This window comes from Hydra viridissima, unplaced genomic scaffold (assembly GCF_058129835.1).
Source record: "Hydra viridissima isolate aposymbiotic clone 2 unplaced genomic scaffold, HvirCarnegie_v1 scaffold_6, whole genome shotgun sequence".
Lineage (NCBI taxonomy): Eukaryota > Metazoa > Cnidaria > Hydrozoa > Anthoathecata > Hydridae > Hydra > Hydra viridissima.
The window spans coordinates 478,345-504,331 of NW_028324305.1; the positions used below are offsets into that span (position 1 = coordinate 478,345).

At 30.4% G+C, this 25,987-nt stretch overlaps 1 protein-coding gene across 1 annotated transcript in view; it reads right to left on the minus strand.

Annotated features, from left to right (window-relative positions):
* LOC145202262 (uncharacterized) overlaps positions 1-25,987 on the minus strand; it is a 160,941-nt gene that overhangs the window by 35,638 nt on the left and 99,316 nt on the right. The window contains exons 103-123 of the mRNA XM_090090161.1: positions 24,560-24,855; positions 24,176-24,337; positions 16,714-20,516; positions 16,430-16,566; positions 15,958-16,195; positions 12,671-13,049; positions 11,373-12,554; positions 11,183-11,292; positions 10,699-10,985; positions 10,463-10,588; positions 9,260-9,529; positions 6,442-6,932; positions 5,843-6,073; positions 4,508-4,619; positions 4,060-4,250; positions 3,855-3,972; positions 3,057-3,215; positions 2,883-2,984; positions 1,629-1,970; positions 1,389-1,511; positions 1,064-1,177 (exon numbers count right to left, since the gene is read on the minus strand). Coding sequence (XP_089946287.1) covers positions 1,064-1,177; positions 1,389-1,511; positions 1,629-1,970; positions 2,883-2,984; positions 3,057-3,215; positions 3,855-3,972; positions 4,060-4,250; positions 4,508-4,619; positions 5,843-6,073; positions 6,442-6,932; positions 9,260-9,529; positions 10,463-10,588; positions 10,699-10,985; positions 11,183-11,292; positions 11,373-12,554; positions 12,671-13,049; positions 15,958-16,195; positions 16,430-16,566; positions 16,714-20,516; positions 24,176-24,337; positions 24,560-24,855 — 8,973 coding nt within the window. The remainder of the gene's footprint in view (positions 1-1,063; positions 1,178-1,388; positions 1,512-1,628; positions 1,971-2,882; positions 2,985-3,056; positions 3,216-3,854; positions 3,973-4,059; positions 4,251-4,507; positions 4,620-5,842; positions 6,074-6,441; positions 6,933-9,259; positions 9,530-10,462; positions 10,589-10,698; positions 10,986-11,182; positions 11,293-11,372; positions 12,555-12,670; positions 13,050-15,957; positions 16,196-16,429; positions 16,567-16,713; positions 20,517-24,175; positions 24,338-24,559; positions 24,856-25,987) is intronic.

Here is a 25,987-nt window from a genome sequence, read left to right on the forward strand (position 1 = left end):
AACTCGATTTTTTTTTCTGAAATCATTAGATATAAAAGTTTGCTTGGTTTGATGCAAAAACTTTTAATCTCTTCCTTTTTTGCATTTATTAGTAATGTTAGTGTTAAATTATTTAGTTTTTGAGGTTATATATTAAGAAACATTAATTTAAAGCAGGGATTTAGAAATGCAATTAATGTCTGTAATTTCTAGGCTATAATATTTTACAATACTCGTAAAAGAATTAAAGCCAACTTTTTGAATGATTTTGGAAGTTTTTTCACGTTGTTTCTATGTCAGAAATTTTTTAGTCTTCATTTTGAGATCCTCTAGAAAGTTGACTGTTTTTGTTTATTCTGTCTTATTTACTTATGATTTGCTTTTATATTAGTATTGCGTGTCTTTTTACTATTTCCCTATTAATTTTCGTTATGAATATATAGATTTTCTTGTTGTACCCTTTCGTACTGGAATCTATTTAGGCGATTTAAAAAACGCAATACTATGCCACGTTAACACTTAAATAGACGGGTTTCCTTACAAAATAAGTTAAACAAAGTATATATCATTTGAAAGCAGGCAAAATTCAGAATCCGAAAATTAAATTAAAAAAGTAAAAAAATTGAACTGATGACGTCGTCATTATTTCATATTGATGAAGTAGCATTGCGACTTTTAAATATTTGCTAATGAAGCATTTCAAATAGCTAGCTATATTGTTTTAGAAGTGATTAAAGGCTTGTAGAACATCGTCCATTTCATAAAGGACTCGAAGAGCTTCATTCGAATCATTTATAATCCTATTTCTCAAAGCCATCTGCGCTGAAAACGTATAACAACTGCACATATTTTTGTTAATTATCTTTAGAGTTTTAAACATGAAAACTATCTGTGAATCGAAAGTTCCAAATTTCCTAAGCTCAATTTGTATGTCTACAAGCACAAAAGGTTATTATTTAAGACTAAAAAGGGTTGAACTAACTTTTAGAGAGGTGTTTTGATTGGTATGTCCAAGGCGCACATATGTGCGCCTTCGGCACGAAAGGGTTAACAGTGTTATTTTTATTATATCCTGCATTCTTACCAGTACACTGCATGTTCACATAATCAAATATAAATCCAGATGGACAAATGCACTCATATGATCCGATAGAGTTTATACACGTATGGTTGCATGATTTGGCACATTCATCAATATCTACAATATCAAAGCAATTAAATTTATTTACTTTGTAAGTTGAGGAAGAGAATTACATTTATCAAACTTAATGTTATGCTAAATTTACAGAGAAGGGGTTTTGATAGTTCTGTCTATTCAGGTAATGATTAGTTTGGTGAAAAGGTTGCTTGAAAATATAAGCAACGGAGTTGGGGGGGGGGGGGTAGAAGTAATGATAAAGTTATATAACCTTGACACTCCATAGTTGTTTGATTTAATTCAAAACCATTCATGCAAACACAAGTGTATGACCCATCATTGATTTTGCAAGATGAATTATCTCCTTTGCAATAGTATGCACAATTGGCTAGTTCTAAATAAAATTAACAGCTTTATAAAATTAGCAAGTTTGTTAATTTAGCAGGTAAATGAAAGCAATTTATTACGCATTTTGTTAAAACTTGAAAATCTATAATAGATAAAAGGCTACCTTTCGAAATTACTATATTTGAAAGTACTGTTACACTCCTTTCTTGCCCTTGGTCATTTCCTTGGATAGCTAAAATATCTAAAGTGAAGTTCTTTGCTTGAAAGTCTTTGGCAAACATCATAGTAAGATAACCTGTGATTTCTTCGTTGATTGATAAAGCATTGCCATTACGTACTCCAGGTGAAATTGTCACAAACTCTGGAATGTTTTCTATTGTAACATTCAGACTATTCATTGGAGACCCGGTTCGTTTGAAAAAGATACTTAATGGGACAGGAAGAAGGTTCTGGAGAATTAAGTCAGTTGATGATACCAGTATTGGTGGTTCAAGTACAGAATCCTCTGTCAATAAATTAAAAATAAAGCCCTTTAGATAGTGATGTGTTAACTTTTATGGGATTATTCACAAAACATGTAAGAATAATTTAAAAAGTGAATTGAAGTAATAGCTTATGTGATGGAAAAAACCTAACGACAAACGCAAAACCTATAGAAGATTTAGCAATGGTTTAACTAAAGATATGATATTAAATTTACAAATTATTAAAACTAGTTGTTGGATGTAAAGAAATAGGAAAAATCTAATATTTTGTCATGACTTTAAAATAATTGAAAAAATATTGTAATTAGAAAAATATTCTTCTATTACCTAAACCTTTATCTTTTTTCACTTTTATGTTTAGAAAAAATGAAAATTATAAATACATTCAAATGTTTATGGATTCAAATGAACCTTGAAAAGGAATTGATCAATTTCAGACAAAATATTTAAATCCTCTTTATCAGTCAGCTTCAAAATAGTAAAACACACCGAAAATGAAAGAAGATACTTAACGCAGCTTAACTTTATGCTTAAGATACTTAACACAGCTTTAATTTGTGCATTTAAAGGATTGAAATACTAAGATGAAAGAAGAAATAAAAGAAAAAATGCTACTGCAGTTGGAGAAAGATGGCTAAACTTAACTGAAATACTACACTATGATTTACAGAACAACCATAAATCATTAATCTTACTGTTACCCTAAAAAGTAAGAAATCAGCTTCAGCACGATTTTAACTTATTATCTGGTATATAAAATAATGTGATTTGCTAATTTTGCTAATTAAAGCAAAATCAAAAAATAATGACACAAATTTTTAACTAAACTCAAAATTGTGGAATTGAGGTTTATTAGAAAGAAGGAAAAATGTTTGCATTGCAAAATCCCTCTCAATTCATTTTGTAATAATAATAATGATCAACAGTCATACTTGACGAGCAATCGTTGCCAAATCTTCCTTCATCACACAAGCATAAATTATATCCTGTGCAAATACCATAACCAGAGCAATTATTCACCCCTACGCATGTTTCTAAATACAAATTATACTAAAGATAAGAAATCAAAAAACTCCTTAAAACAACTTTTTAGAACGTATCTTTACCTTTTTGTATTGTCAAAAAGTAAGGTTTAGATATATTTCCAACGTTACCAACATAATCAACTGCTGCTAGATAAATTTCGTATATTCCAGATTTTAAAGGAAGATAAGTGAAAGGAGAGGAACCATTACTTTCAGTAATGAATTGCATTTCCTGATTTTCTAAAGTAAAATCAATATTTTTTAGAAACACAAAAGTCTTAAATTCTTTTGAGCTTGCTTTAAATAACTAACATTTTGTCAAAGTTGTAACAATTATTTATTATAATACATGCTTCATTTTTGATTGCATGCACCTAAGTGTAAACTATAGCTCAGGCTAATAGATTAACTGAATGCACTGACTTTTGGAATGCATTCAAGTCCATAAACTAATGTGTTCACCAATTGTACTCTTATATATCCTCTGGCATTTTTATTAGAATGTTTTCTAACCCAGAAAATTTTGAATTAAGCCTATAGAACTTCTAATTACATAAGGTTTTTGAAAACTAGCAATTAAAGTAGTTCAAACTGCTCAATAATTCACTTTGTTAATTCATATTGTGGTCTTCACTTCAATAAACTTGTGCTGTTCTAAATTTTCTATAAAAATTCGTCTGCTAGGAGTTTATAAATGATTTTTTTGGCAATATTCACACCTGCAAGACCTTTGTAATAGTATCTTATTATTAAGAGCTAATTTTCAATTTTTAGTAAACCTATTGTGTGAAGTGTTTTTTAAAAAACTGTTTGATGGTTTTTAAAATTTCAGGACCTAGTTTGACAACTTTATTACCAACAGATACACATTTTTTGTACCATTTTTTAAATAGACATTAACTTGTTTGAAACCAGAACCATTGTCAAATTTTCCGAAAGAAACTAAATTGCTGTTTGATTCAGCTATTAAGTCAGCAGATGGCAAATCGGAGTCAATCTATAAGAAAAAGGAGGTCCTAATCAATTTAAGATGAACACATGCTGCATCATTATGAACATGAAAAACAAGATGGAAATCACTTACTGTATTGAAAATGGTTGGTGTATCTATTGGCTCATATTCATCAAATACAACAGATGCCTTTGCAGTTATAATACTTAAGTTTGGTACGCCTTCTTTCGGTAAAACGGAGTATGCAATAAAACCTTGATCAGATGTTTCGTTAAAAATACTTGGGGGAAGAAAGCCTATCTGCTGATCAATAGGCCTTTGTCCTACAAAGGTTTAAAATAAAATTTTCTAATGTAAAAGTTAATAAACAGTTATGTGAAATAACCAAATTACAAACACAAGCAAATGAGTTAATGAACGAAGTGTGTATACAAAATTTGTGGCAAATTGTAAACACTATTACAGAAGTTTGTTAAGGAGTTTTAAAGAAAGGATTTTAAAAAAAGAGTAAGTATCAAATTCTTCTAACAAAACTGTGCATCAAAAGTTAAAAACAATAGATTAAGAATACACTATTCACCTGTTTCAGTATCACGGGTTTCTAAGTCAACTTTGACATCGCCGCTTTGTATGTCCACCCCAGCGTTGACATGAACATAATACGTTAAGTTTTCTCCAAGTTTAAGATTGTTCTAAAATTTAGTTTATTTAGTTTATTATCCATTTAGTTTATTACATGCACAAACAATTACAATCCTTTTAAAAAGATTAAAACAAAAACATCTTTTTGATTCCATTATATATAAATTATGTAAGTCACAATCACATTTAATGATAAAAAGTGCTGGTTCACTAGAATAACCAAAAAAAAAGTATTTCTATTTTTAAATTCAATTATTTTCCATTTAAAGAAAGATAATTACTGCTGAATGTTAATTGATATTAAGATGATTGTTATCAGAAATTCGTGTAAAATTTTGCAACAATCAATATTGTTTTAAAAAGAGTCTTAATTCTTTTTCAATTTATAAACTTTTTTCTAGTTTACGTTTTAAAAAAAATGTAAAATTTTTTTTTTAACTAAATTTATGCTTGTTGCTATTCTAAATTAAACCGATTTTAAATATCTTTTTAGCAGTCTATTGTCAGGATAGACAGAACAAAATTAAGAAAGAAGTACCAAAACTACTTGTAAAAATGGAAAGAGAGCATTTAGCCCAACAGAAAGAAGAGTAAATGCCTCTTTAATTAAAAAGAAAGTTTATTTCAGGTAGTCAATGTACTTAACATTAATAAAAAGTTGATACCCTTAAACTTTGCTCTAGTATTAAAAAAACTCTTACATAGGACCTACAATTTTGAAAGGAGTATCAGATATAAATTTAATAAAAATTTTAGTGTTTTTTAACTTTTTGTAAAGTTGAAGAAGTTGGCTGATTATAGAGCCTAGAACAAGCAACAAAATTTAAATTTTAAAACAAAAGTAAAATGATCCAGTAAAACACTGTTCCAAACTTGATAAGTGAATAAAAATAAAACAACGAGCTTATTACAGAGGATGCATTTTACCCAAAGTTAGTCACGGACCAAAATATTGCATCAAAATTCAAGACATTGATTTTATAAATAAAACAAAGTGTTCATTTATGGGAATAGGAAAATAGTTATTATCAAAGATCTGCATTTAAATCTAGTTCAAATTTAGTGGCAGACTGAGCAGAAAACTATGCTTAAGTGTTTTTGATTTTGGATTACAGGACTTTCATCTTGTAAAATAACTTACTAAAGTTATATCAAAGGTTGATTGTTGGAAACTTGGATTTTAACTTTGAAAATTCAGTTATGAAATATTAGCTGATTAGGGATAAGCTTGCAATAAGCAGCATTAAATATCAGTGCTTTATAATAAATTTACCTGCAATGCTGTAATTGGCACAAGAGGCTCAAAGGTGTTGCCCATAGTGAATAACTTATCAAAACGAAATGTACTAAAATCTAAATCTGAATCTAACTGAAATTTTATTGAAACTTTTTGAACAGGTAAAGTATTGTTGAGTTGATTTGCATATAGTATTTTATAAGCCATAAGAGTATCTGGTGAAACAAAGTGAGCATCTCCATAACCATCTGGACCAACAATATCAACCTCAAAAATGAGAAAAAGCAGATTAATACCTTTATTTCCAGCACTTTTTTATATCTACAGCTTTATATCACAACAATTCAAAAAAATATTGCGTTACAAAAAAATAGCAGTGCTGAAGAAATTTGAACTAAAAAAAAGTGTTAGAAAATCATAAAAGAAAATGAATTGTAAATGAAAATTATAAAAGTAAAGTTAAAAGTAACAAGATTGATAAGCTTAAATAGTAATGTAGAGCAGTTTCTTTAAAAATTACATTTATAACGAAGATTCTTATTATCCTTACAGGTTTGAACTTACAGGCTTAAATAGTAATGTAGAGCAGTTTCTTTAAAAATTACATTTACAACGAAGATTCTTATTATACTTACAGGTTGGAAGTATGGCACCCATCTCAAAACTCCGTCCTGCATATTTATTAATCTGTCCTTTATATAAGTTGTTTCATTTTCAACAGAGATTATATCATCTCTAATAACACCATTTACATTTTTCAGTAAAGCTATAGTTTTGTTGATAGTGCATTGTTCGAATTCTGATAATTCTTTCAAAGTACCTATGGAGAAATTGATTCTTTTCCAAAGATTCTTAACCTGGTTTACAAAATATTTCCCATTATCTAAAACAAGTTCCAAAGCCTCTGTTGTAAGTTGTTCAATTTCACCAAATGTTTCATTTATTTTAGGACATGTTTTTGTTCCTAAAATCCTTTTTAGCTCTTCATAAGCTGCAGTTACAATGGTTGAAATATCAGAACTAACAAATGCTTTTCTCCATAGTGTATTTTGACGATTATTGTAACCTTTAACAATATTAATGAGTTTTGAATTATGAATCAAAGCATGCTTGATGTGTCCAAGACCTTTGAAAAAGAAACAAATCAAGTACTGTATATATATATATATATATATATATATATATATATATATATATATATATATATATATATATATATATATATATATGACTATTTTGTTTACAAGAGGTATATATACTATATATATGTATATATATAGTATATATACCTCTTGTAAACAAAATAGTCTAGTAAAAATCTCATTGTAACTAATAGGAATCAGTTCAAATTGGTATGGAACTAAATATTCACACTGATGATTCCATAACACACTATGCTAGAGATTATATAATTTATCTTATTATACAATCTCTAATATAGTGTTTTATATATGTCTTAGAGATTATGTAATATATAATATTCACACTGATGATTCCATAACACACTAAGTTAGAGATTATATCATAGATCTTGTCATTTTAGAGATTATATTAGTTGTTTATTTAACATCTTTACACCTTCAACAAAAACCTTAAAAACAAGCTCAAGCATAGGTTAAGTTGGCTAAAGCATGCTCAACAACTAAAACTCTTCCCTAAAAGAGAATTTGACTGCAATAACAATTCTTTTAAAATCAAGCTCAACAAAAATGGTGATTTCCCTGAAAGCAAAGAGCGCATACTGATGGTAAATCTAATTTTGCTAATAGAGAGTTTACTGGCAGAAGTTAACTTATTAAAAGATTTTTCTGACGATTTTTCAAACTCATTCTTATTCTTTCTTTAAAGTTTCACTCTATCACTCACATTGATGCAATTTATTTGCAATTCACCTGGCAACAAAGGTCGTTAAGTGCCCTTTCATTAATTAAAATGATGCTTTTGTCACTGATTGATAGATGAGAAAATCTTTTCAGAAGTGTCAACTTTTTTAACTTGTAGAACCCCAGTAGTAGTATTGGTTTATTATTTATTTTACTTGTTATCAAAGAAAAGGTTGGTATTTCATAAAAACTTTTAGTCAAACTTTGATCAGCTTGGTTTTTGTCATGATATTATATCAATTACTTTATGATAAACTAGCCTTAGGAGGTCATAGAATGAGCTAAGTAATGAAATAAATGATTCAAAAGAAATTACCAAAAAGAGCTGGTCAAAGAGCCAGAAGTTCGAAAAAGTATATAGTTTCACAAGCTTGAAGCTTGAAAACTTATATAATTTCACAAATCTTTGACAGAGAGTAGAAATCTAAGAGATAAAATTTTAAAAGTTAAAAAAGCAGTATACCTGAAAAAAAAAAGTCATTCTAGTTGGGGAAAACTGCTGTCTATTTTATCAAAGTTCCACAAAATAAATCTTAATAATGGAATTTGCAGGATAAAATGCTGATCCTTTCCCAAGAGCATAGAAAGCCTCAGATCAATCAGTTTAATACCCAGGTGAATTCTGTCTATTTCACTAATTTGAGTTTTAAACATTTGAACTAAACCAAAAGCTTGTAAATGATAGCTGTGAAAAATTTACAAGATACTATTATTGTTTTAGATGTAAAAAGTACAAAAAATGAGCCAGTGTACAAGTACTGCAACTCATACCCATGTTTATCAAGAAATTCAATCAAGTATCATTATATTGATGCAAATTATCCAAAAGCCTCAGTGAATTCATATGTGGGAAAGTGGTTTGTCATCTATTTGTTGCTCAGCCTATAGTGGAAAAACCAAAATTATAACGAAAAAATCATGGAACACCTGAACAAGTGCATTGATGGCTTTTCAGGGACTTTGACTCATAAATTAGCAACCAAAGTTGGTTGGAGTAAGTTTCACATTGCTCAAAAGATGCAACAAAAAACTGATATATTTTATTAGAAAAATAAGAAGATTTTACGTTGATTGGCAAATTACTTGACTCAACTGCCACTTTGTTGGTGCTGCATGTGCAGAAAATTTTAAGAACATCATCCAAAAGTAAGACTGGGCTATTAAAACAACTGAGAAGCACAAATAATTTATCAAATAAAAAATAGTTTGAAAAAACAATATTGGATTCTATTTTTCAATTGATCAATTGATTAGTAGCTATGATCAATTGATAAGTAGTTATGAGTATTAGTGGTTACAATATATTTATTTATATGAAAAATTCATTTTCATTTAAACATTTTGAATAAAAGTGGTGAATTAGCTTTTTAAAATTTATGATGGTTGATAAGGGAAATGTCCCAGCCAAATTTATAATTCCAGAAATAGCATTACTCTTTAACAGCAATAGTAAAATGATAAAAAATTCTTTGTAAATTCATTAATCAAATTTACAACATTTTTGCAGCATTATTTTAAAATAAAAACGTTTTTGAGTGTGCAAAGAAGTAATATCAAAAAAAAATCTCACTGATGATTGAATTTCCTTTTATACCAATCAACTTCCATGAAAATTTGGCTGTTGCAGATGATAGAAACATATCTTCACTGTATTTGCTGTAACTGGATCCATTTGAATAACCTGAACTTTCTTCAAAGAGGTTTCCAAGAGCTTCTGAAACTGTACCCAAACCCATCATTGCACCAAAGCTGACAATGCTACTGGTAGGAAAAGCAGAGGCTAAAACTGCAGTACCAGCACCAAGAATGGCACCATTCACAATTGCTCCAGCCAATTCACCTTAAAAAATATTTATGTAAATTAGCACATTATCAATTATTTGTGTAACACATTAAGCTTAGAGTGGATTAAAGTTAAAAAAAAAAGCAGTTAAATAGAGTGTGTCACTTCATAATGGAAATTTATTCAATGCAATTTCTATAGATCAATATGTGCATATTAAGGAGAACATGGACACATAATTAGAGTACTATATTAACACAGGTATGATGAGCAAAAAGGGTCATTTGAGTAGGTCTTAAAATGGTTAACTTTTTATACTTGATCAAAAGGGGGTATGCAAAGTATCCATGTTTTCTGTGATTAAGGGATGTTCAAGCTAAGAACAAATACTGGGACAAAAGCAAAGCTCAATTTGTCAAAAGACAAATAAGGAAAAATACTGGGACAAAAACTCAATTTGTCAAAGCTCTGAATATGGAGGGTGGCTGTTTCAAAGAAATAAGTTCTACATTTCCTGATCTAAGTTTTGTAAAAATAAAAAGGCGGTGTATAATAAAAAAAAATCTGAAATGGATGTTGTGAAATCATTTTGGGGAATTCAAAAAGCGGAAAACTAAAAATATCTTGTTGCTTGAAAGTTAGCATCAATTGGTCTACAGCATGAGCACACATGTTAATTGTTCACAAATAACTTTCTTAACACATTTCCTGCAGATCCAGATGAAGCACCCCAAGTCGTTTAACAAATGTTTTAACCTTTACTACTTCTACTTTTCTTCAAACTTGTTTACCATTAAACATAATGGTTTCCAGCAATATGATTATTTTTCATACTGCTCAAAATCATGTTTGATTAAGCAATATATTTATGTCTCATCATAAATAGGTGTATGCTAAGGAATACTTTTGGAATTAAAGCACATGAATTATTTAAATCATTAATCATACGTCCAGAAAAACATATTAGACAAATTGTTTAAGTGAAATTACTTAGCCTAGCATCACCATAACAGTTTGTTTTTGTTCCCAGATAACAGTCTGTGTTTGAAAGTGTTGTTACAACAGCTGAGCCACGAACAATGCCAAACACCAAAACACTTCCATGTATGTTGCTTTCTAAAAATGTTTAAAATAACTAAAATATTTTGTTGAGTACAACACAAGGTTTGTTTTAACCAGGCTAAGTACAGTTAAAAAAAAGACTAAAGCAACTTGTGAAATTTCACCTTCCATTGGATTATTTCCCATAAAGCTGTACAAGTTAGTGTTCTTCTTAGAAAGTCCATTAGGATCTAAGTTCATAAACCGACCATACTCTGAATGATACATGCGGTCTCTCATCATATACACTTCAGAGAATCCTTCCATTTTTCTTACTCCCCATTGCCCAAGAAATAAATATTCGTTGTTTTCATCCTCATTTTGACTGTTTGTGGCAGGAAGAATATTACCAAAAGGATCATATGTATAGAAGTTTGATAGAAGCCCATCAAATGTTGTCAAAATAGTAGATCTACAATAAAGAAAAACATGTGTCATTTTTGTCAACTTTGTTGCTGCTTTTAAAGCAGCAGCAGTCTTTACAAACAGATTGGCGAAGTGTTGATACTAGGGATCCTAGTACTATAGTTTAGATAATAACTGATGATTCAACCATGAAAAAAGATTTTTAACAGTCAAATCATCAGTAATTACTCTCCTTATTCTTACCCAACTTGGTTAAAATGAAAGTAGAAAGTTTTGTTTCTTTCTACATCTTCTTTGCAGATGAGCCCTTGTTCCATCGCATGAAAGAAAGTTGTCACTAATCCATTGGCAGACTAAAGAATAACAAACATTCAACTGTGAATATTTATGTTAAGGACAAACAGACTAGCTTATCATTTTAAACAACCTGTACCTTTTTAATCAAATCTGGTCCAAAGGTACCAAAGGGATCAAATAAATACTCCGTAAGAATTCCATCACAGTTACTGGACTTCAAATTCTCAAAAGCATCATACTCAAAAGTGCAGTTTGTTTGCCCATTAAAGCTTGACTTGACTTTATTTTCGGAACTATATTCAAATTTTTGCTGCTTTTCAACTGGTATGCTCTTTATCAAAATCAAATTTCCATTATCATCATAAAAATTTTGCTCACTCGTTCCAGCAGTTTTCAGTTGATTTAGCTCGTTATAAGTATAAAATGTTTCATCAGAGCTCTTCTTAAAAACACGATTTAATACTGAATCGTATTGCAACTCAGTTTTATACAAGTCATTCTTGAAAGACACCATTTGCGAAGTCAAGTCATAGGCAAACTTCCAACTCTGATTGTTATCAATTATTTCCGAAATTCTTCCGTTATGATCATAGGTATAACTTAGTAAGCGCAAGGGTTCTGAATACTTATTTTCCACAAGAATAGACCTAGTTTTTTTTCTCAAAGAATCAAAAGAATACTTGGTTTTACTCCCATCACCATATGAATATGATTCAACTTTGTCTTCATGGTATTGAATGTTTAGCAGGGTTTGATTTTCTTTTCTCTTCACATTTTTAACGCGTCCAAATATGTCATACTCATATGCTATGCTGTACAAACCTGTAGAGTCTGATAAAGTTTTGCGTCGCCCTTCTATGTCATAAGTATAAAACAAAGTGACGTTTCTGTCAAAAGTTACAGATACAGGGCGTCTTTGTGCATTATAAGTAAGTTCAATAATGCTACTATTTTTCACAGCTTTCACAATTAAACCATCTTTGTATTCAAATGTCACCTTTTGTACATTATTCGTATCCTTCTCAAATACCTTTCCTTGGAAATCTCTTTTAAAATTTACAACATCACCAGATCTTGAAGTAAAACTAGAAACAAAGCCATTTCTATCATAAGTGTAATATTCAGCATACCCATCAGGATAGTTTACGCTAGATAGCTTTTCACCATCGTAATTTACTTTGTATACATTTTTTGCAGAGTCTTGAAGCTCAGTAAAAGACATTCCATCTGAAGTAAGTTTTAAGTATGTTTTTTGACCTTCCGCATTTTCAACATTCCTAATGTTTTGCTTTGCATCATACTTTTCTTTAAGAATGATCTACAAGTAAAACTTTGTTGAACATCAAAACAGCATTTTGAATGAAACAACCAATTATTGCAATTATAAAAACAAAAGCTGACATTCAGGGAGCATCAAAAAAAAGAAAAATTTACCTGATCATCGTACATAACTACCCTTAGTTCTTCATTAGCAGTGGTGCTATGAGGTGGAAAACCAATCTCCCTTGTGTACGCAAGCATTCCATCAATATTGTATTTCAAAAAAGCAGTTTTGTTTCCCGGTTGCTCTACCATTTCATAGTCTCCAGCACCATTTTCTTTAAAACGAACTCTTCTCAGTAATTTATTCTCAGGTGAATAATATTCTTCTCCAATGAAAATCCCATCCTCATCATACAAGTATATCATAGAGGACTGATCTGGTTTAATCACTTTTTTCAAAGCTCCAGTAGAGTAGTTGTACTCATAAAACTCATTATATTGATTATTTAAAGAAACTACCATCAAGAAATTATTTTCATCATAAGTGTAGCTAAAAAACACAGAAAGCACAAATAAAAACTACAAAGAAATTAGATTCTTTTGTTTATTTTATTTTTTAATTTATTATTTTTTTTTAGCAGAGTTGCTAGTTTCTATTTATACCTTTCTATATCTTTAACAAAAGCAAAGTTTTTGAGTCAGAAGCTATTAACACCTGCACTGAAAGAAAATAGCCTAATAACTAGAAACCAAATCAACATTTTGATGTAATTTTTTTCACAAAATATCAATGAGATATTTTTTGTTTATATAGATATTTATAAAAAAAGTCTGGTCTTTTTTTTAACCGTTCTCATTCCAGTTTTTCAGCCGGTTTATCCAGACTAATTTGATCTTTGATTAAAAAGATAAAAAATTGACGGTTTTTGATATTTAAAAATCTTTGCCTGATATAACAGTTTCTCTTTTTCAGGGGTTTAAGGCATTTTTTGTCTCCTGCTTATGTTATTCCCTTTTTTGTCTAACTGGAAAATATAAGTAATTCATTTTAAACAAAAGTAAAACAAAAACTCCAGGAGTTCCATTTCCTTCAGTTATAGAATGCATGCTAAAAGTGGCTTTTTAACAAGATATGGCAATTAAAATGACCGTTTTTTAAATGTTGCTAATCAATTAAAGCTGCATGTTTTAATGATACTTTCTTGATTTTTTTTCTTAATATGAACCATTACTCTCTGACTTCCTAAAACATTTAACAACCAACATTAAAACTTAAGAATTTCATTAAATAATAAATAACATAGTTTAAGACATAATGGGTCAAAAAGACCTAAGCAATATCAGATAGGCTACGACCAGCATTTTTTCTAAAATGTATCATTAATAAATTTAAATGATATCATTAAATATCTAAACTTAAAAATACACTTAGTTTTTTCCAATATTTACCTCAAAAACAGTTATCAGCTGAATCATCATTTTGTTCTGGCTTTTATACTTCTGGCATTTTGTTCTTCTTACAATGTAAGTATATATCAGATATCATAAAGAAATAGTTAGGTGTATCCCTGGTATTTTTGGCAAAAATATTTAAATATTCATGAACTACTTGTGCACTTTTGTTAGCCTTGTTCCTGGTATGAATAGTTCTCTCAGACAAATAAACTACTGGATACTTAAAATACTTAATAAAAGAAAAACCATAAACTGCCATCTTATGCACAGGCTGCCACATTTTAATGGCTTTTAAAATCTGATAAAAAATTAGACCAAACCAACGCTCAAATTTGTTAAAAATAAGACCAAACAGACAAACAGATTTATATATGTTCTAGTGGTTGTACTGTTCATATGAATAGTTTAATCTTACTGATATCCAAATTTAAAAATCTTTTAGTCACAGCTGGATTATTGTTTGTTTTCAATAAATTTATGGGTGTTCTTTAGTTGAAATTTTCTTTCTTGTTTCACTGCTGGGAGTTTGCAAGCAGTATTGAAGACCCAGTCCATGCTGCGAATCCACCATTATTCATTGTAGTATAAATTGTTGACTAACTTGAATTTACAAAAAAAGTATTGTAATGTAAACTAAATATTTAAGTTTCATGCAATGTAAACTAAGTATTCTTTAAAGAAAAGTTTTATTTTACAAATGTTCAAATTTCTCTTGAATAAAAAGAGTCTCTTTTGCAAAACATAATATAAGTTGACCAATTAAATTTAGACTATTTGGATTACAAATTTTCCATGTTTTTTATTTTCCATTTCAAATCTTTAACAGGACAAACGCTATACTATTCACAGTGCGATCATCCACACCATTCTTTATATTTTCTGCATTCTGAAACTCAGATTGGTCACTTTGACCATCATCTACCATCTTGCAAATAACATGAATGCTGTTACATTTCTTCTGTGTTAAACCTTTATTAAAATTATTTTCATCCTCCAAAGATACTCAAACACTCTTAAGAAAATATGCTTTGGGGGAAAACAGTTATTAAAGTTTGACAAAGAGTGGAAGACCATCTTAATTTTTAAAAGCCATCGGAAGGTAAAAACTTTTTCACATGAAAATATAAAACAGAGAGTTTTGAGACCCAGACCTCATCATACACAAATTTTATTGAATTACGGAGTTTCCATTTTCCAAATTCAAGAATTTAGCCGGTTTTTGAATAATACTCATTTGTAAAAATGATTTTAAAGCAGGTGGTCACAGAGGTCGTCTTGAGATTTTTGCATAGCAATAAAGTTAATTTGCAGTAGTTATATTTTATTAAAAAAAAAAAACAAACGATGCGAACTTAGTCACCACACACTCAAATCAATCAATGTTTAAGAAATTAAAATAGCAACAAAAAAAAAAAAAACAATGCAAAAAACTTTTTTTCTATATCTAGTTTTACATTCATTTAACTATATTATTATCTAATTTCGGATAAAAATAACGTGGAACTTTAACATTTATCATCTACTTTGAAAGGATTTCAACAAAAATAAGAGTTTTTTTAAACTTTGAAAATACTCTTCAAATATCAAAAGTTTAAAAAAACGAAATAACAACTTTTTTTTTTTAACTGAGAAACAAAAAATAAATATGAAAAAAGTGAATAATGCAAACAGATCCATTTTAAAACATCTTGGCACAAGTTGGTGCTTATGTATTCATTTTACACCTCATTATCACTACCATTATTCATAACACTGCTCACGCAAAGCGCTTATGCATTCATTACACAGCTCATTATAAGGCTTTCATATTGGTTTCTGATCACAACTAACTCAAACTAAAACCTCCCTTAATGCATTTTACTGAAACTGTTTTGCAGAAAAAGACATTTTTAGACAGACCTCACAACACTGTTTTATTAGCTTTTCTCTACTTAAATGGAATGAAGCATGCAGCATGAGCTGCATATTTGTATCAACATTTAAAAGCAAAAAAATATACAAACCTGACAACATCAGTGATACTTCCGTCTTTAGTTAATAGAACTTTTTGAATGAAACGATTGTCACCGTAGAGTATTTTTAAAGTACCTCCAAACCTGTCATTCATTCCACTGAAGTTTTGGTTAATGTAAATGCTGCTTTTGTTGTCTAGCGACTGAAGGCCTGTTAGTTGCAAAGTGGTTTTATCAAAGAAATATCTCAAGTAAGGCTCTTTGTCCAACTCTTCAAAAATGTAAGCTTCTGAAACCAAAAAGCAAAATATAGCTAAAAATGAGTTGGATCTCTTTACACTGAATATTTTACTTAGAATTCACACTTCCACAATGAAAACAGAGAGAATTAAGTCAACAAACCATCAGCGTTGACACGAAAAAAAATGCAGAATGTAACTGTGTAAGTGACAAGGTTCAGTTAAAAAAAATTACGGAGTTTATTATTACGTATATTATTAATCTGGACTGCTAAACAATTTACCTCCGCTACTTCTAATGGTTCCCATTCCATCAGGATTAGTGAAAATGAATTCGGATCCGTTAGAGTTAAACAAATGGAAATCAGAATCTCTTTCCAAGATAATATACAAAAGCGTCACATTGGTTATTTGAACTGACCTAAATATTGTTAAACTGTTTAAAGTGGGTAAAAGTTTATGATACTTACGATGGTAGAAAAAAAATGGAACTAAAATCTTTTTAAACTACTGAGCACATAATTACTGGAAAGTTGCAAAAAAATATTTGTAACACTATAACACAAACCACAAAGGGCTGATCCACCCTTTCCCAAAAGGGCCATATCCATTATATTTACCAGGAACATCACGAAAAGACAACCGTGGAGAAAAAAACCGCTCAATATTCAAAAACGGAAAAAACCCATTAACGATTGCTTTTACATCAACTACTCTATACAACTCGTTTCCCATGCTTATGCCGTCAGCCATCTGTAATTCAAACTGCACCACTTGATCCAACAAAACTACGTTTTGGTTTAAAAGACTTAAGTGTGTGGCAGTCTCACACATTCGATTTTGGAAAGTGGTCATGGTATTGCCAACTCTTTTCATAAATACTTTCCAAACAGGATCCCAACGCCTGGTGTCAAAGTTTAATGGTCTGAACTCATTCTTTTTAGTTGCATAAGGATGATCATCTTCGCCTACAATCAGTAGACCCATAGATATCGGAGCAGAAGTTGAATAAAAAGTTTTTTGAATGATTGATAAACTTATTGTATTAGTAGAACCAGGGGGCAATATTCCTGCGGGACCAATTGAAGGAGGAACGAAAATGAGATTTTGATTGTCATCAAATACATTGATTTCTTTGTTTATCTTAACTGTCACATCACCCTGTACATCTAAATAAAAAATTGGAGAAGAAATGTCAGTGCCACCAATATTCTGAATCACTATTGTTACCTCAACATCTTCACCAACTCTTGCAACCCTTGAAGTTCGAAGATTTGCTTTAAGAATACCAGTAGGAATATTCATGACTCTAATAAGTTTCTCTGTTTTAAGCATATTTGATGAAACTAAATCAACCATGCATATTGCTATTTCATCACCAATTGTAAAATTAGAAAATGCCACGGTAGCATATAGTAGACTTGAACTAAATCTGTAAGTATTTAGAGGCATAACTGCTTTTTTCTCATCGGATACACTGTAAAAGCTTAAACTATAATCTGATGGAAACAAAGAGCCTTGTATCTTCAATGTAACCGGTAACACAGATGGTGGCACAACATTGGGGAAAACACTGACAATATCAAGTTTTGCAGGTTTTGCTTCTACACTTACCAGTGTCGGAATCGAGTAAAATATAGGTTCAGATTGGTAAGTGATTAGAAGATAGTAATCTCCTCTTTTTGTGTTCTTAAGAATAAGCTTTTGTTCAAACGCTTTGAATTCTCCTTGAAACTCATCAAAATCACTCAGAGTTGCAGGTGCCCCAAACTTCACATACAAACCAACATTACTTTTTAAGTCATAACTTTTAACTATAATAAGAAGTGTCTGACCTGAAGTAACTCCTGGGATGATCAACACATAGTCTTTTCCGCCGTATGCAGAAATAATCTTTGTTGTTGAAATATTGAGAACCTCATGGAAAATAAAAGATGTTGCTAGTGAAGCAACTTGATTGTTTGAAATGTTAAAGTCAAGAACACTGCTTCTTGTCTTTACAATTGAATAAAAGTTGCTCTGCTTAACAAGAGGAACATAGTCCAGCATGTATTGTTCCAGGATATTTTTGCTCTGGATATACATGAATGAACAAGTTGTGCTGACTTCAGCATCATCATAATCCCATGAGCTATCTTCTGACAAGTATATTGAGTCGCATTTGTAGCCCACAGCTGTTTCTGTCCCCATGTTGTTTAGAAGCCAATTAGCTTTTATCTTTTCTCCATATTTAGCACTTAAGGAACATTCAAGATTTGACACAAAAAGGTCTAACGTATACATTGTTTCAATAACTGATATGGATATTGTTGCCATATTATTGATTCTGTTATTGTCATAAACAACATCTTCGTTATCTACTTTTAATATTAAATAATAAATTTTTAATGCCATGCTAAAAGGCAAACTAAACTGAAAAAGACCAGCATAAGATGAGTTTATTGGCATGTCACGGTTTTGCAACTGAGTCGCTAATCTTCGATCAAATAGATCCAACCATGGATCAGTACTAAGGTATAAGCAGTCATACCAATTGAAGAATGAAATACTGCCTGGACCAAAATTAGTGACATTATACGATAAAAACAAAGGTTGGCCTGTGTATCCCGTTATATTATTGGTGTTTAAAGAGACTGCAAGATCTGCAGCATCAGGCTCATTAACAGTAATATTTTTTGATACTTTAAAGTTGTTATCCCTATTTTTATCATTGCACTTCTCGTTTTTATCAGTAATAACTTTAATTATATAAACCCCTGTTTTCAAAGTGCGCGGAAATGTAAAAGGAACTGTCACTGCGTAACTCATGTTTTTACCCAAAACTCCGATATGATTATAAGAGGTTATTAAAATCAAATTTTCACTTGCATAAGGTGATATATATACTCCATCAGTCCACGATGAAACTGATGTGGGTTCTAATGCATTTTTTACACTGTAAGTTATGCCACTTCTAAGACCAGCGGTAACTGAAAGTGTTGTTAAACTGTCAATTGTTAAAATAAGATCTGAGATTGGCAGTACAGGCAATGGAAACCATATGCTTTTTGATGATATATGGTTGTTAGTTTCTCCACGCCACTCACTGACTTGATTTTCAATGTCGACTAACACAAACACATAATAAAATCCAGAAACTTTTTCAGCCACTGGTAGTTTGCTGATTTGAGAATACACTTGATCACTTTGCAGCTTACCAGTGATATCAAACGAATTCAGCTTTAACCACCCACTTGCAAACGGATCTGAACTGTTTGGAGAGAGTACAACTAAGTCTTTCCATGACGTTATTTTGCGCATGCTGTTGCCAATATTTCTTACAAACCAGGAAACATTTAACAAACGAGAATTGTCATTTAGTTCAGCATAAATTAGGTATGGTTTTAAGTCAGCGAACGGAGGCACTGATACAAAACAGGATTTTTTAATACTGTAAAAGTTAGAACTTATAAGCGATTTTTGTGTGTTGTGTTTTACAGCAATAAATATTTCGCCATAAATCCAGTCTGGTATAAGAACTTCTACAACTTTTGACACAGACGAGTTTCCTTCAATTATCTCATTAACAAACTGCGTTAAGAAAATTTCTTCATTGAGATTTTGTATGTAAATTTCGTCAGTGAAACTTTTCGAAGTTGGATATTCATTTTGATTGGTGTAATTCAAAACAACTATTAATGTTTCTCCTGAAAAAAACTCTTTACTTATATAACGACCTGATTCATTAAAACTAAAAGTAAGCAAATTTACAATATCAATCGTAATATTATCATAAAAGATAGTCAGGTTGTAAATGTCTGAAACGTATAGATTATTATTTTCTTCAATTTCCAAAATATTGTTATTGTAATCGGTGTGGTAAGCTAGCTGAGTGTAAGGTATCATTTTTCTAGGAATTGAAATGTTCATTTCAACTTCATAAAACTGGCCGACTTTTAACACAACGTTTTGGGTGCGCTCAGCAAGGATTTCTCTTTGATTATATGAATTAACTAAGTACACTGCATCTACAAAGGTCTTAGAGACACTCGCTTTACCAAGATTGGCTATGAAAACGCTTTTTAAATTTAGTGTTGTGATTCCTCTCCTACCATCTGAATTGAAAGAAAAGTTAAAAGATGTCAATACCAGATCAGGAAGTTGTTGCACAATGTTGATATTTTTCATTAGCTTGTTGTTTTCTTTCATGTTAAACTCAAACAAAGTATCAAACACATCAGTAAACACAGCAACTACGTATTCTCCAGTTGGCAAGCTTTGTGGAACTGTGAAATAAACCTCCCTCGAGTATTGCTGATATGAGTGAAGTACACCAAAATAAAGTACGTCGTGACTCAGATACATTTGACTTCCAACTGCTGAGTATAACGCCTATGAGAAAGAGCGTGTTTGACATAGTGGAAATATGCAGAGTATACGATTAACCATTTTAATGAAACTTATGGAACAATCATTAGGATGTTTTAGACTATTAAGAATATGCTTCAGGATGGCGTATTTGTTATAGTTCTATTTCTTATAGTAATATTTTATATTAATATTTGTTGTAATAGTTTTTATGATAAATAGCTGATTAAAATTAAGAATTCAATTCATATATATCTTCTTTTTCTAAACGCAATAGATAAAATATCCACAAAATTAGAAACCAAAAAAAAGTTCAATATATATATATATATAATTTTGTTTTTACAGATGCATTTCTAAAAATGCATTTCACTTACAGCACTTTCTACTTAGACAGCGCTCTCAGAAAAGAATATTTGCAATTTCAAGCATGCTAATGAGATGTTTAAATGATGCAACCAAGAAATGGCACGCATACTTAGATAGCAGTACACCAAGCATGTGCAATAAAACTAGTGAAATATTTCTGAGTAGACTTCAGTTAGGTTACTTCGGCTAGATTTCATCAGTTGCTTATTCTTGACAACAACAAGTTGATAATCTATAGGTTATCCATTTGTTTCAATTTAGCTATTACCATCATTAGTATTGCAGTTTCCAGTAGTAGATCAGCATTCCCATTGCTGCTCTTTTTGAAAGCACTCTACAAAACTGCTCTCAAAATGAGAATTAAGGACAATTCCGTTAAAAGAAGAAAAGATAACAGCAATATTCTATATTGCAAAGAGAAAACAAATTAAACAGTCAGTGATGCATAATACTCAAAAGCTATTGATGTTCTTGATGTTTGGGCGAAAATTAAGATCCCTACCAGATTCTTGAAACAAGTTGTTGAAAAAGATTATTTCTTGATTTAACAGTCAAATCGAGAAAAAGAAAATAAAGTGAAGCGCAGGAAGAGCAAGTTTGATTAAAGATGTGATAATTGGTAGTGATTTCAAAATTTAATTCCATCTTCGAACAATTATTTATACAATTACTTATATTTATATACAATTATTTATACAATTACAACTACATAAATGGTAAACATTTAAAAATGTGCTCCACCAATAACTAAACAATTTTTTTTTTTGAGTACAGAACTTAGCAGACATTGAACAAAGTTTTTACTTTCTTAAAAGAGAAAGTAACAAGTAGTTCAAACTTGTTTAAACTAATAAGTGCTTTGAAGTTTTTGTTAATCTGCCCCCCCCCACCCTCCCTTAACAAGTTCAAAAGCAACTTGTTTATTGTCGATAGTTTTCATTTCATAGCATACGTCTGATTTGTTCTTCACTATAAGTAATATTTAATGCAATGAGTTACATACGAGGTGTATTATAAAAATACCCGGAATATTCATTTTTTTGAAAAAATATTTATTTATTCGTCAACATGAATGTTGTCTCCTTCAAAGTAGTGTCCATTTGATACTAAGTACTTGTGCTAACGTTTCTGCCAATCCTTGAAACACTTCTCAAACTCGATCTTTGGGATAGCCTTTGGTTCATTCAGCGATGAGCTATTAATATATCTATGCTTGTGAAACAACGGCCCTTTAAGGTTTTCTTCATTTTTGGGAAAAAGAAAAAGGCACACGGAACCATATCTGGTGAATATAGAGGTTGGGGCATGACTATGGTGTTGTTTTTGGTCAAAAAACTACAAACAAGCAACGACGAGTGAGCAGGTGCATTATCGTGGTGCAAAGGCCATCAATTGTTTTGCCATATATTGGGGCGTTTTTTTCGAATTGCTTCACGTAAACGTCGCATAACTTCAAGTTAATACTCCTTATTAACCGCACGACCTGTAGGTAAGAAATCAGGATGAACTACGCCATTACAATCGAAGAAAACAGTTAGCAAAATCCTAATATTTGATCAAACTTGGCATGCTTTTTTCGGTCTTGGTGATTCAGGGTGCTTCCATTGCAATGATTGTGCTTTGGTTTCGACGTCATAACCGTACACCCATTTTTCATCATCAGTTATGACTTATTCAAGCAAACTTGGATTGTCGTTGACGTCATTTAGCAGCTCCTGAGCGATGTTCATGCGATTTTGGGTTGACCGTAACGTTTGTCATCTTCAACGTTTTCGCGGCCATCTTGGAAACGCTTATACCACTCGTAAACACTTATTATTTTCATCGCAGACTCACCATAGGCTTTTTGTAACATTTCACACTCTGTTTCATTTTTTACGCAAAATTTAATACAAGTTCTTTGACTCTTCAATTCTTCCATTTTTTAAACAAGCAAAAATTGCCGAGTTAATAAAAACACGTCGAAACTTAGCGGCTACCACAGACAAAGTAAACAATATATATAGCTGAGAATTTTATCATACTTTAGGGGCATGTATACCAACGCGCACAAAAAAAAATGCTGGCAATTGGACTCTCCAAACCCGCGAAATTTAAAATTCCGGGTATATTTTGAACACACGTCGTATGCTCATTGATAATCATTTCTTTAAATATTTCTTTCTTTTCAACTTAGATTAAAGCCTATTTAAATGATGAAGCATAGCCATCAGTTTCTGGTTCCTACTGATAGCTGGAGGAGACTTAAGTAGATAGTTTGCTAATAACACATACTTTTCTCCTTTAATTACTACCACTTTGATAAATGTATAAGCTATAAACTGTAATACAATTATCTTTCTAATGTATCAAATAAAATGTTCTTTTCATAATCTGTTAACAAATTTTAAATGGATGTTGCTATGCTAGTAAATGTTTGTATAATTCAATTGTAAAAGTAAAAAATACTTTTTAGGTGAACAGTGAAAAAGTAAATGTTTTGTGGAAAGCTGTTTGGCTAAAAATCTCATTCATTATATAAAAGAATATGCTTGGCAGAAACTTTTATTACTGGTATCATATTTATTGGTTTTGATAAAAGCTTTATTACAAAGATCAGTTAAACTGCTTTCTATCACAACACCAGGACCTTTTTTTGGTTATCAGAAGGAAATTTTTCTAACAGTCTAAAAAGCCTCACCTCATCAAAATGTTAGCAAAAGAATATAGGTGTTTATTGGTTTTAAGGTTTGTTATTATAAAATTTCAATTAATCTGGAAGCTACATATACAGCAGTTGGAAATTAAGTCATGCGTCGGTAAAAGAAATGCTTCTGTGTCACTAATACAAAAATCATTCTTCATAGAAACGGTTTTTGTGACAGTGAAATAGAAGCATAAATTAGTCTCATTATTTGAATTGTGAGAAACTGATTTGTTAGTAGTACTTTTTTCTCAAGTATATTGCAAGCAATCAAAGGCATTAAGTTAACAAGGAAATGCCAAACCTAAAGTTAATAGATATGGCTGGACCAAAGCAAGTGTTAGATTGAGTCTCATAAGTTGGAAGAATGATTGAACATGTTAGAAACAACTCAAAACGCACATGAATTAAATTAAGTTGTTTGTTAGATTAGTGATAACAAAAATATCTTCACTCAAAGTTTTGCTCTGTATTTTAACACTGTTTAATATTGATAAATGCATTCTTTTAATATAGAATTAAAACGTTCCAATAAAAATAACTTAAGTTTGTAATTAGACCAAAATATGTAAGATAAAGCTGATGCTGATAAATGCGTTTAGCAAAAATATAAATTTTCAAATAAACTTACTACTCTATCATACCAGGACTCTATATCTGTTTGGCCATTTCCAATATTGATCACTGTAAATAATACTTTAAAAGTCTCTTCGCTGACTACAACGTCTTCTACTATGTATACCATGTTCACGGCTAAGTCAGGAGGTGGTGTTAAAGTTACATTAACAACATCCTAAAAAAAGTAAAGCATCAAGCTTATTAAACTATTTAGCTCAATAACAATTCAGTTTCAAATTACTAAACACTATGTAAATCAAGAAACATAACAGCTTTATAGTTTAACTGACAATATGAAATGTGAAGGAAGAAATTTCAGCATCTTCAACTTTTTTGATGCTTTTAGAATATCAGTATAAAAACGCAACGACAGTTGGTTAAAAACTTAAAATGATACCGAATCTTTCATATTATTGTCATCATTGTAATTCTCAAACACATCATTATACACATCAGTTTCAATTATGACTTTATAGGTTCCAAATATGTATTTAGGAAGATTGACTAGTTGCTTTACGGTGTAAGTTTCAAAAGGAGAAAGTTCACCAGAATGTGAGGAAACGCTAAGAGATACGACTGGACTTGAGCTTGATGACGAATTTGAAACCCAACTACATTCATCAAACCATTTTGAGACTGATGTAACACCGTAGCCTAGGTTTTGAACTTTCCAGAATATTTCAATTGATTGACCTGCATAATACAAAAACTCATTGAAGGTGAAAACAAATAGTTTAAAACCAAACGGCGCAATTATAAAATAATCCAACTTATAAATTAATGAAAAAGACTTAGGGTTAACTTCAATTGCCAAAATTTATCATGCGTTTCTTCTCTAAGATTAAACATAATTTTCTAGCAAATATTTTTTTCATAAAGTTTTGGTAGCCGTATTTATTGAAATATTTTTGAATCGGTTTTCGTTGGTTTTTCGCAAGCTCAACTTTTAAAGACCACATCAGATGTTAGTTAAAATTTCATTCATTATATAATAAAACACATTACATATTTTAAATATATAGTTCAAAAAAAGGATTAGTGTAGCACCACTGATTGCTGCTAAAGTAACATTTGAATGCTTCTTTGTTATAACTTAGCTACTCTGAGTTCGCTACAGTACATACAAAGTAGCAATTTTATCTTTCTCTTTTCACAAAAGGTATGGAAATTAAAAAAAAGTAGATAAAAAAAATTTTATTCAAAAAAAATTAGCCACTCCTTTTTGAGTATACAGAACAGTAACAGAAAATGCCAAAATACTTAGGTCGTTAGAGAAGTTCATAGAACTTCATCTGTAAAGATACAATGAAACAGGAAATAATTAAATACTTATATATAACTTTAAACTGTGTCTAATTATAAACATTTTAAGTACTTGTTGAAATATTTTGAATGTTTATTAAAAAAGTTATTTAAATTTTATTATGTACGTTTAACCCTTTCGTACCGGAATTTATTTAGGCGATTTAAAAAGAGCAATAATATGCGACGTAAACACTTAAATAGATGGGTTTCCTTACAAAATAAGTAAAACAAAGTATATATCATTGGAAAGCAGGCAAAATTTAGAATCCAAAAAAAATAATTAAGAAAGTAAAAAACTTTATATATATATTGCTATTTATGTATATATAAATAACAAAAATATAAATATAAAATATCCGAGGCGCACATATGTGCGCCTTCGGCACGAAAGGGTTAAAAGAAAAAATTTAAAAACGGAAAAGTTTGAATATCGAGCATATATTAAAACCCGTGCTCTACTTGGAGTTTCAGCACAATCCATAACCGATGAATTGGTTTTAGTTCATGGTGACCAAACTCC